At 42.0% G+C, this 20,275-nt stretch overlaps 4 protein-coding genes across 4 annotated transcripts; 1 reads left to right on the plus strand and 3 right to left on the minus strand.

Moving 5' to 3' along the window:
• Positions 1-1,171: 1,171 nt before the first annotated feature.
• On the minus strand, positions 1,172-6,886 carry stk25b (serine/threonine kinase 25b). Its single transcript, XM_083679131.1, has 12 exons — positions 6,724-6,886; positions 6,513-6,588; positions 5,733-5,963; positions 4,573-4,629; positions 4,147-4,255; positions 3,686-3,843; positions 2,673-2,858; positions 2,405-2,550; positions 2,198-2,303; positions 1,901-1,972; positions 1,658-1,794; positions 1,172-1,478 (listed from the first exon to the last, which is right to left on the minus strand). Exons 2-12 carry the CDS (start codon positions 6,540-6,542, stop codon positions 1,439-1,441), a joined length of 1,272 nt encoding a protein of 423 aa, XP_083535257.1. The 5' UTR covers positions 6,543-6,588; positions 6,724-6,886; the 3' UTR covers positions 1,172-1,438.
• A 2,098-nt stretch (positions 6,887-8,984) lies between these two features.
• Positions 8,985-12,165, plus strand: bokb (BCL2 family apoptosis regulator BOK b; the record flags this gene model as incomplete). The annotated part of the gene is made up of 4 exons (XM_083666102.1): positions 8,985-9,204; positions 9,632-9,760; positions 11,439-11,602; positions 12,040-12,165. 4 exons carry the CDS (start codon positions 8,985-8,987, stop codon positions 12,163-12,165), a joined length of 639 nt encoding a protein of 212 aa, XP_083522228.1.
• A 289-nt stretch (positions 12,166-12,454) lies between these two features.
• Positions 12,455-15,402, minus strand: thap4 (THAP domain containing 4). The gene is made up of 5 exons (XM_083669427.1): positions 15,261-15,402; positions 14,095-14,248; positions 13,785-13,894; positions 13,562-13,665; positions 12,455-13,411 (listed from the first exon to the last, which is right to left on the minus strand). Exons 1-5 carry the CDS (start codon positions 15,283-15,285, stop codon positions 13,295-13,297), a joined length of 510 nt encoding a protein of 169 aa, XP_083525553.1. The 5' UTR covers positions 15,286-15,402; the 3' UTR covers positions 12,455-13,294.
• Positions 15,403-15,933: 531 nt separating this feature from the next.
• agxtb (alanine--glyoxylate and serine--pyruvate aminotransferase b) lies at positions 15,934-19,648 on the minus strand (the record flags this gene model as incomplete). Its single annotated transcript, XM_083667239.1, has 11 exons — positions 15,934-16,041; positions 16,561-16,689; positions 16,903-16,998; positions 17,147-17,216; positions 17,560-17,658; positions 17,837-17,921; positions 18,083-18,153; positions 18,314-18,414; positions 18,561-18,625; positions 18,839-19,031; positions 19,379-19,648. The coding sequence occupies 11 exons, from the start codon at positions 19,646-19,648 to the stop codon at positions 15,934-15,936; spliced, it is 1,287 nt and encodes a 428-aa protein (XP_083523365.1).
• Between the last annotated feature and the right edge of the window lie 627 nt (positions 19,649-20,275).

Consider the following 20,275-nt stretch of genomic DNA (forward strand, 5'->3'; position numbering starts at 1 on the left):
TGACCAAATACTAAACATGAGTGCTTAATTTTACATAAAATATTGAAAACATACTGTCCAAATACTTTTGGTGCCCTGAAATCTTTATACAAATACCAATATTTATATAAATACACTTAAATCCAAACTTTTGTAGTATAGAGCCAAAAAAATAAAACATGCTTCACTGTCCAAATACTTTGGTTCTTTGTGAAAGCTACATTTTATTATGGGTTGTTGGGAGTAGGGATTCTTGTTTACTCCAGACTCTGGGGAACGATGAGTTGATAATGAAGGGGCAAGCCTGGAAAATAATAGGAAGGTGCAAACATTTGTGTTTGCACCTTGTCCTTATTGGTTTTAGCTTAATGTGTATAATGTCATGGGTCTCACAATCTCTTTGCTGCACAGGACGAAACATGTTAGCCTATCTATATGTTAAATAAATATGTTTTTTTTAGGGAGAGTGATGTGCAGTTTTAGAGATGTGCAGTCTGACGAGATCCTCTGTTCATGATTTCCCAGAGATTTCGGGTAAACTTCCCCTTTAAGCACTTCCTCAGGCTACCACCCTGTCACATTAGCGGGCCGCTAACATGGGAGTTAATGAGAGTGAGGAAAGTAGGGTTACCAGACCAGTGCGTGCACAGCGCTCTCACTCGCCGTGTGCTACATGGGTCTGCGTGTCAGCCAGGCTACAGGGAGTCACCGATGCCCATTTCAAGTTTGTGAAATCTGAATAATAATATAATATAATGATAAATCAGAGTTATTTGAGATAATTTGGAGAATTAGCTTGATCCTGCTTTGTGATATACCCTCCAGCACAAAGAGCCTTCCTAATTCAGAGGTCACTTGGCTGAGGCCCTGCAATTCATGGCCAGTGGGTGAAATTCTGAGAAAGACTATGACTGAGGATAAGAACTGAAGACAGACAGTCTGAAACAGAGGAACACTGATCTGTTCTAAACAAAGTCTGGCCAAAATAAGGCACTAGTTCAGAGCAATCCAGAGGGAACAGTAATGGAGTACAACTGACATGATACTGCATTTCCTATGAAAAAGGAATTTCTATCTACCACACTCTACTGATGAAAAGGGAAACTAGAATTATACTACATACCTACAGTTAACAACAGCATATTTGCGTCACATGTAGCCCCAAAAATAAGAGCAGACGAGCGCAGACGTTTTCCATAGACTTTATTATAGGATTTTTTGATCTAACAGGTATACACAGCGCTCTCAATGTCATGGCTTTTTTGTCTTAAATACTGTCCATTCTATAAAGAAAAACTGTAAAAATATTTAATTATAACTAATTAAAAGATCTCTGGGGGAGGGTGGACTGGGGGTAGAGTTTTTTTTCTGTGGTCCTTGGTTGGGGGCGTTAGGGTGCAAGGAAGGGGGGATAGAAGAAGGGGGGTAGAGCAGGGATAGAGTAGCAGCCAGCAGGGGTTCACCGTGAAGAAGGGGTGGTGTTACCGTTGAGAGAAAACCTGAAAGACAGAAAGGGGAGGAGAGGGCAAACATCAGTGTCAGTGCAGGTTCACATGAGCAAGACCAATCGTGGGCTGTCTACAGTTTTGTTTTTCAGCCTGAACGCGATGGGATCCGAGGGCTCAGGCCGGGCCTGATTTTCTGATAATTAATTTGGTGTGTGTGTGTGTGTGCTCACCTGCACACTCTCTCCATCATATGTGTGACTAGGCGGTCAGAGATGCCAGGACAGGACTCCTCGGCCAGGTTAAAGGCGTTCTCGAGCTCCTCAATGGCACCCACGCCCCCTCCACTTGCCCTCCTCTTCTCTTTTAACTGATTATTAGGGAACACAGGGATAGAGGGTCAGTTAGGGTTCAGCATAGAAATACATTTAATAGAAGAAATGCACATTTATGTTATCCCCATCCCCATATGTTACCTCTCTGAAAATGGGAGTGACCAATGCGGACAAACACTGTGACTTGGGTTGCCTTTTCACCGAATCTGCAGACTGAAAAAAAAATGAGTCACCTCATGAGTGTGTGTGTGTGTGTGTGTGTGTGTGTGTGTGTGTGTGTGTGTGTAGGTAACATAATTTCAGAAGTGCATTTTTGTGAGTGTGAGTGGGGGCATGCCAGTGAGTCTGCCAGTGAGTGTGTGTGAGAGAAAGAAGAATTCATGTGCACAATTCATGTATGTGTGTGTATCTGTGTGAGTGTCTCCCACAACATCTCACCTCTGTATCTGTGTGTGTGTAACCCTTCTGTAGCTTGTTCATGGAGCTGGGCCTGACTGTGGGGAAGGTCCACATGGGACACTGGTTGTCATCACCATCAGCATCCCTACAGGACAGGACAGGAAAGGGGACGGGACACAACATCAAAGCCATGTGTGTGTCTCAGAATTCTCGTGTGTTTGTGTTTGTTTGTTTTTGAGGACTCACATATCCGAGTCATCTGAGCTAGACTCCTCCCCATGGCCTTCGGACCTCCAGCGGCGGTAACGGTCGATGAGCTCTGTCAGGTAGGGTGTCTTCTTGGTGTAGCGCGTGATGAACTTGTGCTTACACAGCTCCTTGGCTGTCGGCCTCTGCAGACATTGAAGCACAAAGACAAGCATTCACTCCAATATTAATATGAGCGCTCTAAGCACATATGAAAGGCGCCTTGTATATAAAGTTACTGCCAATCACTGACAAAAGCTCTACTTACAAAGCGAGGGTCTTTGTTGAGGCAGGCCTCCACAAACTCTTTAAAGGGCTTGCTGTAGGAGCCCTCTAGGGTGGGAGGGGTGTTTTTGGGGATGAGGAACAGGACCCTCATTGGGTGCAGGTCTGAGTTGGGGGGCTCCCCTTTGGCCAACTCGATGGCAGTGATTCCCAGGGACCAGATATCTGCCTGATGGGAATTCAAGACATGTCAGAAAGGGGAGTGGGGGGAGAGACGGAGACACACGCACGCACGCACGCACACAGACAGACAGACAGACAGACAGACACACAGACACACACACACACACACACACACACACACACACACACACACACACACACACACACACACACACACACACACACACACACACACACACACACGCCCGTCCACTTTGGGCCAGAGTGAGCTGGCCAAAATAACAGTGGCACTCAGTTTGCTTATACTGGAGGTTTTACATTTGTTTGCATTTTCTAATCCATTTCAAACCATATTGTGATGATATTGTGTCATGACAGAGAGGCTACAATAGGTCTAGACTGCAGGATACTGCAAGTTGGAGACTGGTACATATTTGGAGGTCGAATGCACTCTTTGTGGGGTACACAGCCAGCTCACCCTTTTTTTGGAAGGCTAAAGATTAATATAGCTTCACATTCAAGTACGACTGTCATTCATATTTCACCATTGATAGACAATGCGCAAACATGTATGTTTCATCAATGTCAGAGGGTGGAGAAAATGTCCAATTATGCTACATGACTGAGACTGGTGTTAATTTACCCAATGGCCATATGGCACAGTCTTTTTGCTCCAGAAAACAGTGCACACAGTTGTACTTTTCCATCGCTAGAATTCTAACCACCCTTCCATTAAATTAGATTATGTTCTTTGATTTATCATTACAAAGATGTACGCCTATGTAGGCTATTTCTTTGCTGGCCAGTGAGCCTGAAACTCCCGGGCCGATTTTTCATCCAAATCTGTCACTGCACACACCGCCATGGGCTCACCTTAAAGTCGTACGCTGACTGTTTGATGACCTCGGGTGCCATCCAGAAAGGCGTGCCTACGAAAGTGTTCCTCTTGATCTGGGTGTCCGTCAGCTGGCCCGCTACACCAAAGTCTGCCAGCTTCACTTCGCCCTGCTCTGAGAGCAGCACGTTGGCAGCTGGCACGGGGAGTGAAGGCTTGTGGTCAATAGGCATCATCACTCTCTCCAACATGTACAGTATAATAATTTGCTCTACAAGTATTGGATTTATGGATTCTGCAAAACTAAACTCCCCCTTGGGGAAGGTATTATTTTCTAGGACGATGAGATTAAAACCCTACATGCACTAGGACATTTGAGTAGATTTCACTGTTTAAAGAACACCCTTCTGGATGACTCAGACTGTAATGTGGTCTGCTCTATCAGAAGGTGTTGTTCTGATGCTTAGAGGACCATTAGAATAAAGTGGCTGCCCATCACCTTTGATATCTCGGTGGATCTTCCTCTCAGAGTGCAGATACTCCAGTCCCTTCAGTATTTCCCTCAGTATGGTAGCGATATAAGTCTCTTCTAAAGGCCCGGGACGCAACTATAAATGAGCATGGAGAAAGATTGACAGAATAAAAGTCTAATGGACTATATTTTTCTTAGTGTACTTCAAGTGTTATTCAGAGATATACTATAGTATAATAAGCCAGTGGAGGCTGGTGGAGGTAGAAATCGAAGGGCGGGGTCATTGAAATGCATGGAATGGAATGAACAATGGTATCAAACACGTGCCATTCCATGCATTACAATGAGCCAGTCCTCCGATTTCTACCTCCACCAGCCTCCTCTGGAATAAAGATATAATTGGCATGAATACTCTGTGTCAATAACTGTGATGTAAGGTAAGAGATGTCTTACCAGGTCCAGAGCTGATCCCCCACCCAAATACTCCATGATTATCCACAGCTTGGTGCCCTGGAGACACAGGGGGAGAATGTTTTGAGTTCCCTCACTTGCCTGAGACTGGACCCCCTAGCTCAGGACACACTTCACTGGTTTTCAATCCAATAGTCTGGTGTGCGCCTCGCCAAACCAGGTTACATAAAATGCACGCCCTACCCATACTATACTACTATCAGCCTCAAATAGGAACTCACTATATATGGTACCCTGTGTAAGTATTTGGACAGTGAAGCTGCCAGTGTTTCTTCTTTTGATTCTATACTCCAAATCAAACTATCAATATGAGGTTAAAGTACAGATTGTCAGCTTTTATGTGCGGGTATTTGTAGAAATACTGGTTTCACCATTTAGAAACAAAAACTAAAAATGAAAACTGTAACCTGATTTTGAGGCTAACTAGTGGTTTGTACCTCGCAGTGTAGCCTCTGTAGTTGTGGTGAGGTCTTCTGCACATAGGCGTAACTTGAGGTTTAAGTTTGGGGAAGCAATTTTTTTTACGTGGGTCTTGGGGTCCTCCCCAATAACTTTTTATTTTTTATGTCAAAACACGTTTCCTGCAATTCTACACATTTTTACATGACAACAACAAATGTAGGGCCTGTTAACAATTATAATCCATTAAATAAAATAATTTTTTTATGCAATACATTTTACATTACTATTTGTTTACCTGACTTCATATCTCTGCTTCAAGATATCATTATTGTTTGTTGTGTTGTTTGCGGAAAGTTGTGTTAAGTTAAAGTACTCACCAGAAGAGATGTTTGATCCGTTTTTTCCTGTGGCAGTGGCGTATTACTAGTCCCGGCTAATGCTAGTGCATGCTTTCCCCTCGGTATGCGACTTGAGGAGAAATGGTGCGCTTGCATGAGCCGGCACTCAGAATACACCACCGCCACAGGAAAAAAATTATCAAATTCTTCAGGTGAGTATTTTGACTTCATTTCAACTTTCCTCAAAAGAAGAAAAAATGCTTCCCTGTCCAAATACTTAGGCAGGGCACTGTATATATGCCTGTAGGGTTACCATCAGAAGCCATAGAACTTGGTGAAGAAACCCCTAACGGTACAGGCATGTCAGAAGTGTATGTTTGTGTGTATACAGCATAGTTGTACCTTCAGGTAGGAGCCGTAGTACTTGGTGACAAAGGGACTGTCACACTGGCTCAGTACAGTGATCTCCTGCTGGATGTCCTCTATCTCATCCTCAGCCTCCTCCAGGTCAATGATCTTGATGGCCACCACCTCTTTGGTGCGATTGTTGATACCTTTGTAGACTTCACCGAAGGAACCCTTCCCAATGCGCTCCTGCTTAGTAAAGTACTCCTCCGGGTCCAGCCTGGAATTCTGCTCCACAGGAATTAAGGGCACAAATTTCAGAATTACAGATTTCGCGATTTTTCCATTGCTTGAATGAAGGGCACTGGGAAAAGCACTAAGGGCATATAGGACTACCTAAAATTGACAGAGTAAGTAATCATCATGATAATTGGCCAGAATCTGTAAAGACAGTCTTTGCCCTTAGGATATTGTACAGCGACAATGCTGCAGATATGCTGACTGCCTGATCATACACATCATTCAAGGGACATCCGCTAAATGTGGGTAAAGGTGTAAGAAAGAATGTGTTCATGACAGTCACATTTAATAAAAAATAAATAAATAAATAAAAAATCATTGTCAATACAATGAATTTCGATGGTTGTGTACCTAACATATGATTATGAAAGTTGTATTTATTGCATCTTCAATCTTTACTAGATGTCATGATTCAGGCGTTCCCATCCATTCCACCTACCCACCCAGAAGTATATTCATCAAATGCCTCGCAGTCATCGGGCTCGCTTTGGCTTGGCTAAAAGGGAGGTGACAGTCCCTGCAGATTACTGTACCTACCTGGTTTTGCATGTCGCGGAGGTGCGCCATCCCGTCGCCGGCAGGTTTGACAGGAAAAGGGCAGCCGCAGCCCTCTCTGCCTGAAAGACGGAGTTGTCAAATTCCTCTATTTTATTTTCCTTCCTCCTCTCCAAACCCCTCCAGTTAGCTGGCTAGCAAGCTAGCTAACAAAATAGATAAACACCAAAGCTACCGTGCTGTCACTCCGCACAGTGTTTTCGGCCTCGAATCCCCCGACGGTGGACTCTACAGCCCGGCGAGAATGCAAACTATGTATCGTGTAACTCCATGTATACGAGCCGCAGAGAACAGAAACAAATGTTTCCGTATATTAATATTTAATACATATCAAAGAACACTCAGCCTGTTCTTCATTTGTGGCTTGAGGAGGACAAAATAATGGTTACAGAGCGCATGCGCACGGAAGTCTTTCAAGGAGTGCAGGGTTGTGGGAGTTGTATTTCCAACCATTCTACACCTTGCATTAAAATGCGTCCTGTATCCAGATACTGTCCGCATCCTGATTGTGTCCACATGAAAAGTCAGGTGTAAATGGAAAAAATACACACTGTGATCGGTTTGCGATCTACCACCTCTGGAGGTGGACGAGCTCGCATTGTGGCCGCATCGTGCAATCCGGACAAATCGGTCGTTAACCACATTAATTTCAATTTTGTTTCAATTAGTTACCCCATGAGAATAACAAATATAAGCTTGTTCTACTCCATTGTTTGTAAACAATGTAATTGTAAACACACACAGCTTTAAAGCATGGTTAAAACTTTAATGTTGATCGCATGGATGGTCTGTCCTTGCATCCATAACAACGGAAATGAATTTGAGAGTAGTGATTATATTTCTCCAGCCCCAACTCTCACCCTCAGTTTACCAAAAAAGGTGGCGGAAGACCGCTTTGCTGTTCGAATCCCAGATTGCCTCCTTAAGTGCAAGTTTCTCTCCTGTAAATAAATTAAAAAATTATTGTGACTGCCAATAGCCCCTGGTCCTAGCATAGATTCATTTTTCTTATGATGACTAATGGATAGATGATTCACTTATTTAGTGAAATGTATTTGTTGTAAGTCGCTTTGGATAAAGGCGTCTGCTAAATGCCATAAAAATGTAAAAAGGAAAATGATACTGGGAGTTTCAGAGCGTTTCATTTGTGCGCGCAAACAGGTGGGTTATATTCTATTTCTGTCCATTCTAACCCTAGGGATTAAGGTGCGCCATTATTGGGGTTGATGTAAATCAAGGGGAAACGTGCCACACAGATAGTGAATGTGTTCATGCCTTTGCATTTTATTTTTAGGTTATAGGACTTGGGCCTATGTATGTTACAATTTCGTTTGAGTTGCTGTAATAGGCCTAAACATAGTCATCATTTGTAATACTCCTCCTTAGTATATACATGAAGGGTGACATTAGCAGAAACCGATACAATTACTTAAAAATACTTTTCAGCGTGTTCCTTTTAGATTTATTTTAGGCAAGTGCTCGCGTTTTATCGAATGGGGTCAATGATCACTGAGCGCCAAAGAAGGTGGAGCGACACTAGGGAAACACGCTCCAGCTGCGTTCCTCCTCGTAAAACCTGACGTTTGCCATAGATCCCAGGAGTCTGAAGACGGATCTTGCTTACCCTGTGATATGGATCTGCACACAAAGAACACGCAATATTAATTAACAAAATGTTTTTATTAGTACTTAGGCTGAAAGTTGCGCGTCCAAGATTATGATTTAATTCTACAAGAGATTTTTCGCATGGAGCCGCAGAGATGGAGTTGCCTGCTTGTTAGTTTATGTCACTGTGTGTTCGAGCGTGTGCATGTTTTCAGTGTCAGTATTAAACGAGGACATTAGCCTATCAAAGAAACAAATGTTTTCGACGAATAGCTGAAGAATGTCCGACATTTAAAAAAGAAAAGAAAAAGAAAATGACCAAGGTAAGGTCACTGTTATGCGTGTCGACTTTTGCAGCAGGTGAAGAGTCTATCTAAATATACTTTTTATGACTATACCTGGAAAATGGTTTATTCGAAATTAGTCAATAGAATAAAACATAAGTAGTCTATGAATAGAAAGACACAATTTTACTGTTGGGAGAAATTTCCTATTGCCTATACCAGACATTAATTAATACATATGTTACACTCATAATGTATTTATATTCATATGGATCTTAAAGCCATTTAAATGTCCCTGTATGTGCTTTAGCCATGTATATCACATGACATGATGTAGGATAAGACACATTTGGCATGACAAATATTGTTGGCTAAAGCACACACCAAATAGCCTATGAAATCTATTTAACATAAACCATATGCTGATCACAAATGACACATTTGTGATCATTCTTTTACAGGCTGGACATTTTCCTCATTGGTGAGGCCCTTTGATATTGAAAAGAACAAAGGCACAGAGACACTGAAGTGGTCAGGTTGTCCCTGAGTGGACATCATCCAAGACATGGAGGTGTTGCGTCGGTCTTCTGTGTTCGCCTCTGAGGTCTTGGAGGTGTTTGACCGCACCCCGACCGACAAGGAACTGGCGTCTCAGTCCAAGGCACTGTGCAGGAACTACATTCACTCTAGACTCGACCTGGCAGGGCTGGGCTGGTCCAAATCAGAGCAGAGCCGGTGCCTTCCCACCTCTCTTTGTGAGGTGTCAGCTGTGCTTCTCTTTCTCGGTAAGAATCTAGATTGCATGTGAAACTCAACCTGCCACATAATTTGGGGAATGACACCACATCAGATCTGTCATGGTGAGACTATTGGGCAGTTTTTCCTTTAAGTACCCAGATTGTCCCTCTATAGCCTACATTTTATACTGATCTTAGTATATTGGGCCTGAGGGGTATGTAGATGTCATGATAGCCCCTCAGGTGCCCTTCTGACCCACTAGAGGGGGACTGCTAATTAGTTTTGGGTAGTGGCTCACTAGCTTCAGACTTGGTTGTGGCTAGAGACATGGTCACAAAAAACCCTCATACCTTTATGTGGGTTATAGTACCAGAAAGTTTAGGCACTACTATGACTTAATTAGATATCTGTCGTGCTGTCCCAAGGCTATTCCTTTTCTAATTGGTCAGCCTTGTGATTTCCATTGTTTCCAAGGTGACGAGTTGGAGTGCATGCGGCCAAGTATCTACAGGAATGTGGCAAGGCAACTCAACATCTCAGTGGCCATGGAGAACATAGTGTCTGATGCCTTTCTTGCCATAGCAACAGAGATCTTCTCAACAGGTGAACAGCTGCAAGGGAGGGGGCAGGCAAAATGTTGTCATCAGGGTTGAGGGGTTTGTGGGTTAGGGCTGGATTGTGTATAGATTATATGGGGGTGTTGGGAGTGAAGTGTATGTATATGTTTTGTAATAAGTATGTATTTTTTCTTGGTGGAAGGTTAAGAAATTCAAGCAATGAGGACTGTGCATTTTGGGGTAGGACTGCAAGATCTGATTATTTGAGGCCATTCTAGTTTTGTAAAGAACAATAGGCGGTAACAATAACCCTAACCTATTATAGGGCCCTAAGCAAAATATTTCGGGGCCCCTTACCTCAAGAACCGGAACGGGTGTATAAAAAAAGAAAAGAAAAGAAGGCTGGCTTATTAATAGCAATGCTAAAGAAACGTCTTCAGTTGCTTTTTAAATGTTAAATAGGGGAATTGTTCAAATGGAAGTTTGAGGGAGATCTTCTAGTCAATCAACTCTTGCATCATCAAAACAAAAAAGGTTGACTGTCTCTATTTTTATGTAAGAGAGTTGTAACTTAAAATGTACATTTGGTTTCTGGAACAGCTCTTAACATTCTTAACATTTCTGCTGTGTCATCCTGACATGATTAAGGAGATTAAAAGTAGCCAGATGAAGCCCATCAATAACTGCTAAGCTTTGGGTCTACTGGATAGCATGAATAATAAAAACTCACACTTGGCTCTATGTCTGGAAAGATACAAATATACTAAATTTCAAGGGTTTTTCATGCTAGCATTTTCACTGAACCAAGCCTGTGCTGATGTCATGAGAGGCATTTTTGGAACACCGTGGGATTCCTTCATAGAAAAACAAACTCTTGACCTAGGGTTAGGGTTAGGGGGGATGGGTGGGGGGTTAACAACTGCATATTTATATGGCGGAAAAGATAAGGGACTTTATTGCATGGTGTGATTGCATGATAGACTTACGATTCCAGTACATGTTAACAAAATGCTGCACTAGCATTATATTAGCATTTATTTTATTAAAACCTTTGTTTAAAAGAAATGCTGTCTGTGTGTAGATAGATAGATAAATGCCTCAATGTCAATGAGTAACAGGCACCTTCATATAAAACAATTACATTTTTAAATTACATTTCCCATTTCCACTCTTGTCACTGTCATGCTCAAGTGTACCAATTATGCTTGCTTCCCCAGTATCCAGCATTTATTCCCCCTCATCGCAATCCCTGTACTCTCTCATCCCCTGTCCCAGACAATCTTCTCTCTATTCTGGGCTGCACTCTAATGCCAGGCTAAGGCCTCTCCGTTTGGAGTTAGACATGACCTGTCACCGTGTTAGCTTGTTTAAGCCCTCCCTGAGGTCTATCCATGTAGCCAGGCCGCAGGGCAGGCAAACGGGCCCCTGACGTTGTGGCTAAAAGAAGGCTAATGCCATTAGCCTCCCTGTTGCATCATGAACCAACTGTCATAACAAACGGATGACCTCTCTTTGATGATCTCTAGCAACTGTTGCTTACTCTGTTTCTCTATTAATGGAATAAAGTGTGCAGGCGCACACAGCCCATTATAGTATGAGATAAAAAATAAATCCGAATCAATTACCATGGCACATGCTTTGTATAGAAATACTACAATATTATATTCATGAGCAATTTACCACCACACAACTGATCTGTGTTTTGCTTGCCTTCTTGTCTATAGGTGTCACATGGGCGAAGGTGGTCTCTATGTATGCAGTAGCTGGGGCTCTAGCAGTTGACTGTGTACGGCAGGGCCACCCAGCCACGGTATACACCATAGTAGACAACCTTGGCCAGTTTGTCCGCAAGAACCTGGCCTCCTGGCTAAAGAGACGCGGAGGATGGGTGAGTGGCTGTTTGAGTTTTGTTTCATAACTATAATAATCTGGGATAATGAGGCACTTTTTAACCATTTTCAATCTCATATTAATTATTTCCAGCACCATACCAGTGTCTACAAAAGGGAAAACAGCGGTTTTCTACGTTCTGTAGTCAAAAAGATAAGAAAAGTTCTTAATATAAATAAAAGGTGATAAGTCTAACAATTATAAGTCTGTGGTTTGCCCCCTGCACTGAGGCATTGTCCTCTCTAATCAGTGACTGACTGATTGTCAGTTCTCCTTTATTTTGAAAGACAATGCAAGTATTTACCTATGCTGCACTCTACTGGTTTGTAGGGGCAGCACAAAGATAACACACAAAAGGAAACTGAGATACAAGTATAAAAATGTGTTTAGAAACACATTTTTGGTATTACCAATTCCTGTCTTTTTCTTTTCCAGGCGGCCATAACAACATGTGTGGTCAAGTCAGACCCAACTCCTGAACCCCATTGGCTTGCGTCAGCTACTGAGTCGTTTAAGTACTTTCTTACAGCGCTTTACGTGTACATTATGAAGGAGCCATGAAAAGCAATACTTGAGGACACAAGAAAAGCTGTTCTTAAAAGACGTGAGTCCCAGGCTTGAAGTTGCAGGCAATGGACAGCTGACCCCACTGGCCAATGTCCGGGAAACTGGGACTTGTTCCTTTCTTGTAGAGTATTCAGTAGTTTCTGTACTATCTTAAACAATATCAAACAGTGACTGTTCTTCATCCAAAGAGTAGTCAGCCATTTTCATGTACACATTGCTTCAGTTAAAACGCAGTACTTTTGTTTGGCCAACATGGGCAATGAAACACACAAAATATGCAGTTATAGTATTTTTTAATGTTGGCCTGTATCACTTTTCCAGTGAGTATACTCCGGCAGGTGTTAATACATCTGAGAGAGAAGATGCCATCTAAGGGGACAAAGCCATAGGTATGTTTTGTGAACATTGATATGCTATTTGTTTTGGAAATCATCTTGTTTGGTCATGACTTCTGTCATGGGTTGTACTATATCCAGGCATTTGGCCTTGTGTTGTTGTTGTACCCATGAATCTGTACAATTGTTCACACCAATGGCATAAGAATTGGCTCAATTAGGTTGGGTATTTTTATATTCAACTCCTTTTTGTCTCTAAATACTTTTTTTTATATATATTATTAAAATAGTGGTGATTGATTCTGTATGTCTTGACAATATATGTCTGTTGTAGTACATCTGTATGAATTACCTTTTTTAAATGCAAAATACACTTAACTATCATTAACACCATTTGTTATTACATGTGTCTTTACTGTAATTTACATTCAATTCCACTGACCCACTGGGTTCAGCAACATACAGCCTCTGGGGAGGTAACACAATAGCAGCATAACTAGTGATGGATAACATTAAGAGCTTTTACAGAACACTCAAATGGGAAGGACCAAAAAAGGTCAACACTCAAATAGATCTAACATAATGTAACAGGTTGATAGGCAGTCCAACACAAAGACAGCAGTGCAATGGCTGTTACTGTACCCTCTTTAGCTGAAAGAGTTTAAAAGCTTAAGTTTTAGTATGGTAGCTAGCCATCAAAACCTTTCAGGGTTAAAAAACCTGTTGTGCATGTTATTGCTCCACTGGCAAGAGGAACCCTGTATATCTATCCCAGTACCCTCTGGTGGTCAAGAAGAGCGGCGGTAAGTAATGTGCAAATGCCGCATCAGCGGTTGGCCCTCTATCGCCATGGAAACCGTCTGCTCCAGCTTTCCGTCTGGTCTGAGCAGGAACATTCTGGAGATCTGAGAGAGGGAGAGATACATAATCTATTCATAACAATGTATTTGTAGACTGTTTTGCACTAGGCAGTTGAATACCAGAATAATAACCCACAGAAACCAAAATCATCAGCTACAACAGGTGTATGTTAAGTTAAAGGATCACTGTCTCACCTGCTGGACATGGGGCTCTTTGGCAAAGGAGGTTCTGGCCAAGGCGTGGGTGTGTAAAGTCAACAGCTGCCCAGTAAGCTCCCCTTCCTCTATCTCCACCAGCCCTGCATAGGAGTGCACACAGGATGTATACATATGTTTGTGTGTGTGTAGGCTTATGTTTGTATCAATTTGTAAAGAAGGTCTGGTGTCTGTTCAGGAATAAAGCTATCCCAGGCTGTACCTGAGTTTTGTGCTATAATGAACGCCACTCTGTTAGCCCCTGGTTGCATTCTGATGAAACCACACTCCCTGTGCAGTGGTTTCTTACTCTCAGCATGGAACGCATTAAACCTGAGGACAAAGAAAAGTGTGTTTTATGTGTTAAACTAAATTGTGCTACTGTTTCCTCTTTACACCCCAAAAATAAATAATACAAATAATTGATTTCATGGCATAACAAAGCTTTACTCGTCAACCTCCTTGACAACTTGGAGTGATATAATTTTCGGCAATGGTATCAGCTAGTTTCTAAGTCAGCCAGCAAAACTCACATGAAGTTGATGACGGGTTGGCCCACATGGGAGAAGTGCAGTGTCTCTGTGAAGCGGAAAGGTTGTATGGAAGGAAAAGAGCCCTCCCCTGGCTCATCCGACTCCCAGGACCCGAGCAGCCAGTCCAGTGCCAGGAGAGCAGGGTTCAGCTCAGCTGTGGAGAAAACACAAGATCCAGGATGTGTCATAGAAAGGCACAAAGGATATTAATAACATGAGACTGAAGGCCTAATCATATAACTATTGTGATTCATATACAACTCAAAATCATGTAACATACGATAAAATAACATATTGGGATTTGAATCGTGTACCAGAATGTATTTCTTTGTTTTACTGTTATTCAATGTCTGTAATTAATCTGGGCCACCCATTAGGCTATATCATGATTGTAGACACCTGTGTGTCCAAAAACACTAACCCTTTGAAAAAAATTAAATAATAATCAGTTCACTGCCCTGAGGAAATGTCGGGTTATTTTTTTTATCAACTATACTGCAGGAATAAATAAGAACATACCGGTGTGCTGTCCGATTTTTTAATCTGTAGTGCAGTACACGCTAGTGACAGACAGGAAATGACAGACAGGAAATGTTTTGGTATAACATTTATGTTATATTTGTCTATGGTATATTTGAGGGTGCCGGCTCTTGCCAAGTGCACCTTCCCTTTATCAAAATAAGAGACTTGCGCAAGACTCATATTTTGATATGGGACTTGAGGGGAAAGATTGCGCTTGCCGGCACCAATAATACACCAACGCCACAGGAAAAAAACTGATAAAACTCTGATAAAAATCTCTTCTGATTAGTATTTTTGATTTAGTTTCAACTTTCCGCAAGACAACAAACATGTCGGATATCATGAATCAGGTTTTAATTCAGCGACAGAGTGCGGTGGTGTGTTTTTCTGTTTCTGTATGTATTTTTGTGGAACTCGAGAGTGAAGCCTGTTCGTCGTTCACTGTGATACGATATACACGTTAGACATATGCCAACTTGCGCACAAACAGCGATTAATTAAGGGCTTTGTCATAAATCAAGAATCAGAATGCATCCACAACGGAGCACTTGTTTTCGCCTCGGTCACTTGTGACATTGTCAAGGGCTATGTAGCCTATTTTTGTTTCACTGTCTCCGTCGGAATTGAAAATGAAAATGTCTTACCTGAAAGGTGAAAGGGGCACGCCATTGATATTCAGCTTAAATGAACATTCCAATTATATCATATTTCATAGTGTTTGAAATAAAACGATTCTGTAGTGCAGCAGTGAATATGGGACCAGTGAAATGAAATCCACACTGCGACAATTTTATCTCACGGCCATAGGTGACGCCCCCTTTTGAATGTTGGGAAATGTTGTCTTGATTCCGCTCCGTGTGAGATACTGTACGCATAGGCTTATGCCCACTGCGATGTGATAGTTGGTAGGCCTACATTATAGGTGCTATCCTATCCAGGGTAAATTATATTATCTATCCAATTATCTATATACCAGTATATATTGATCATTTGATTGATTATCCAGAGCTTATCTTTGTTATGTGTACATTTTTCTTTTATGTGATTTTGTGATTCCAGAATATTCATGGGAACATGGACACATTTGGCAAACCACAGACATTAGTGTACACATTTTATTTACTCTTTCAACTTTTTCAACATTAAATTAAAAATCACTTTTATTTTAAACATCCAGTTTAAAATCTCTGTGCTCACAAGCACCCATCAAACATTTACAGCTTGTCCATGCCCTTGTCCATTCCTTCCACAGTTTCCTCCAGTACAGCAGACTGTATTCTTCAAAGGAGGAAAATGATGTAAAGCTCCAAGGCTTCCTCATGCCTTGCTCTTTTTGCAATTCTTGAGAGCATCTGCCAAGGCAGCGAGTGCCATGTCAGCATTTGTCTTTTGGCAGTTGTATCCCATCAGACCCACACGCATCACCTGAGGGAAAAGCAAAATGGAGAATACATCACTGAGAGGGCCCACATGGGAGATTCAACTAGTGAATGGTTGCATGTGACATATACAGGCAGGTAAGTAGAGTAAAAAGGTAAAAAAATAAATAATGAGAACACATTGAGGTAAAGACAGATTTGTGCTCTGATGTTTTACAATTTTTACATTTTATGATTTCAGATTTAGGCTACTTAGTATTTGCACAGGTGTAAACTTCAGAATCTTTCAGTGAACACTTAGAAAAAAGGTTCCACACAAAAAAAGGTTCTTTGACTGGCCCTCTAGGAGAACCCCTTGAAGAACCCTTTTTGGTTCTAGGTAGAACCTTAAGAGTGCATTGAAAGATTCAGAAGTTTACACCTGGTCCAAATACTAAGTAGCCTAAATCTGGCACTAACATGGCTGCTATTTTCCTCTCAGCAGGGCTCAGCAGGACCTTTAAAGGCTTAGTTGTAACTTTAACTTGCATGTACAGGTCAGAAGGGCCACCTCCTCATCCCTCACCATGCCAATAGTGGGACCAAGGCCCCCAGTCATCTCCATCTGGTGGTGTTTCATGATGTAGGTCAGCATTTCCCTCCAGTTGTAGCCCTCAGGAATGGCAATGGTGGTGACTGAGGGGAGCCTCAGGTCCTAGACAAAAAGATAACACACACACACACACACACACACACACACACACACACACACACACACACACACACACACACACACACACACAGCATTGGTACCTGCGTTTCTATCAAATTCATAAAAATGGCATTGCACCAAACACAAAACCAAACCGGAAGATATGTTGCAAAGTGGCCGTCTAATGAAAAGCATTTATTGATTGTCAAGTCTCACCTTGTCCTGAATGAACATCTTGAGCCCTAGATCCTCTAGACCCTTGTAGAGGTATGCAGCCACCTCCTTGTGCTGCCTCCAGGACTCCTCAAGCCCCTGGGAGGAGGAGGGAGGGGGGGGCGTTAAGTGTTAGTCCAAGGCTAGTCTTATTGGTAAACTGAAATGTAATTTAACTAAGACAGGTACACAGGTACAAGCTAATAGTACTATTGATGAATAAACATGAGCATGGACATCACCTTACCTTCTCAGCAAGGATGGCAAGGCCCTCCCTGAGAGCAAAGAAACCAGACACTGGCCCAGTGTGGTGGTACCTGAAACAAAGGCCACAATGGAGCTATTGATATAAACATCTACCAGGTTGAATTTCAATTCAGTCAATTCAGTTACCCAATTATTACAATCCGATGATTTATTAGGGTATTTATGTTCAATTATTTCTGAATAAACTGAAAAAAGGAAGCTTTGTATACAACAGTATTTCCATTTTTGAATTCTAAACTAAACCAAATTGAATTATTCTTAATCACTTACTGACTTGACTGAATTGAAGTGGAATTGACCCCAACCCTGACATCTACTCCTACCTTCTGATGGAGTGGGACATTTTTCATAACCAACTTAATGCACATATAACACAGCATGCTTAAGACTTACATTCTGGCTGGTTGGCCATCACATCCCCAGTAATTGGACAAGTGGGTCATGTCTAAGAGGTAGGAGACTGGTTTCATTTTCCTGTTGAACATCTTGTGGCTGTGTGGGGTTTCAAAAGGAAGTGAGGGGGAGTCCACACTTCATACGTTCCGTAGAATATATATATAAGTATTTATATATTGTATATTGTTCTCTCTCTCTCTCTCTCTCACGCACACACACACACACACACACACACACACACACACACATGCACACACACAGTCCTACTCCTCACCATGCTCTTTCATTGAAGGAGATGGGTGCTGTACCAGGAGGTGCGTTCAAAGCCTTCTGAGAGCCACAGTACAGAATGTCAATATCTACAAAGACAATAAGAACAGGATGACAACTTGTTGAGGATTTGTTGAGGTTACACACACATACGCACGCACACACGCACGCACGCATGCAGACACAGACACACATGGACACTTTAACATAATAAAGAAATAGGAGTTTGAAAGCATCAATGTTTTCTTACTCTGCTTGTCCATGAAAATAGGTGCTGCCCCCAGAGATGCGACTGTATCCACAAGGAACAGGCAATTGTGTCTGAAGAGGGAGAAATAAAGAGAGAGAGAGAGAGAGAGAGAGAGAGAGAGAGAGAGTATATAGTATATATATCATTATCATACTGTTTCACCTTGGGTCTTTGCTGAGAGATATTATATGATACATTCACTGGAAGGTTTGAGACAAAGAGGTGTCTCACTTGAGGCATAAGTCTCCAATACCATCCACTGGGTGGCAGAGGCCAGCTGAGGACTCTCCATGTGTAAGGAAGAACAACACAGGCTTGTGTTTAGCCAGAGCCTACAGATAGACAGGGGATGGACAGTTACACACAGTTGGAGCCCTCACAATGTTGATATAATATGTTTCATGGCTAGTACTGGTAAGGATGGTGTGAGATAGTGACACTGAGAGGCTAAGATAGTGAGACCTGTATTTAATATTACCTGTTCAATCTCTCCATTAGTGAAATATTCACCCGGTGTCTTAACGATGGTGTGAACCTTGGCACCTGCAATGGACATGGTAATAAGTCTAATATTATATATCATTATATATATATATATATATATTAAAAAATATATATAGAAGAATTTATATAATATCATAAATCGACGTAAATAACCATTGTCAAACCTTTTCCATCACATTACATCAATGTACAACCGCTTGTTCTATTGTGTGACAATTGGCAGGCTTGCGTAAAACCGTGCGTAAAGCCTACCCATTCTCTCAGCGATCTCTGCCACGCGCTCTCCCCAGATTCCATTGATGGCCACAAGCACGCTCTCCCCAGGCTCTACTGTGTTGAAGACGGCGCACTCCATGGCTGCGTGTCCGGAGCCACTCATCGATAACGTCATGTTATTCTCAGTTTGAAACGCGTACTGGATCCCTTTCTTGATATCATTCATAATCTACAATACGTAAGCATATTGTTCAATAAAACAGTTCGTGAAATCGATAACATATGATTCTTCTCATCTAAACCCATAAACTACGAAAGTCTTGATCATTTTGAAATATAGATAATATTTTCTATATTTTAGACACAATATAATCACTTGAAATTAAATTATGCAATGCCCTTATCGTTGGCTGATCATTGATCATTAACTTTAGGTTACTTTGGTGGTCAACAACATAATTTTGCTTTTGGATAAATCAGTCTGAAAGGCCTATACAAACGCATGCAATTCACAGCAGCAAAATAACAATTTACATCAATCAATCAAACTATGAGTAAACGGGGCAAAACATTTACCTCGTACATTTCTGGGTGGAGGTGACCAATAATCGGCCTGCCCCCGGCGGCTAAAACGCGTGGAGGCACGTTGGACGGACCCGGCCCGAACAGGTAGCGCAAAGGAGCCTCGAGTGGTCGGAGCATGCACGTCGGTGGCGGGATCGTCACGGAGGACATGAAGCGGCCGAGGCGCGGTAGTAGGGGCGCGCTCTTCGGGGGTAGAGAGCTCTCCAGAGCCGCTTGTTGCGCGAGCAGCGCGCTCCTGCGAAACAAAGCTCGCTGCATCATGTTCAGCTCCTCGCTCCGGTTTAGCCGTCGAGTGTGACTTGCACAGACAGACGGAGAGACTGTGTTTGACTTGAATTTTGGTGAAGTTTTAAAACAAGCAGGTCTTTGACCTCTTGGGCATGGAGCAGTGTGCGTCACCTTAAGTTGGCAACAACAAAATCATGGACATATAGGGTAAGAACTTATCAAAGAAGTTAGATTGGATGAAATATTTTATATGGTCAACTATACATATTAGCAATTGTTAAAGATTGTTCACTTTAACCTTTAAACAGAATCGACAAATCATTAATAGAGCATATGGTTATCATGACTGTATTCCCAGTGAGGGTGCACGCTCTCGTAAAGGGGTGGAGTAGGCTAGTCTATTGTAGAATATGGGATTTCTACAAGTGAAGGCTTTTACCATCATTTATTAATCAGTTTACCAGGCAGTAGAATGCTTTTATTGGAAATAATTGCTGATCCGTTTTATACCTAGTTGTAGAGGCAGTTCGACCAAACTGAAAGGGTTCTTATTCTCAAACACCTGTTGAATAGAACCAATGTCATTTCCCCACATCCACCATCAACAGCAACATAATTCAGCTTCCAATACAGCAAACACACCAAGATAGCATGCACATA

The sequence above is a fragment of the Argentina silus genome, assembly GCF_951799395.1.
Source record: "Argentina silus genome assembly, chromosome: 1".
Classification (NCBI taxonomy): Eukaryota; Metazoa; Chordata; class Actinopteri; order Argentiniformes; family Argentinidae; genus Argentina; species Argentina silus.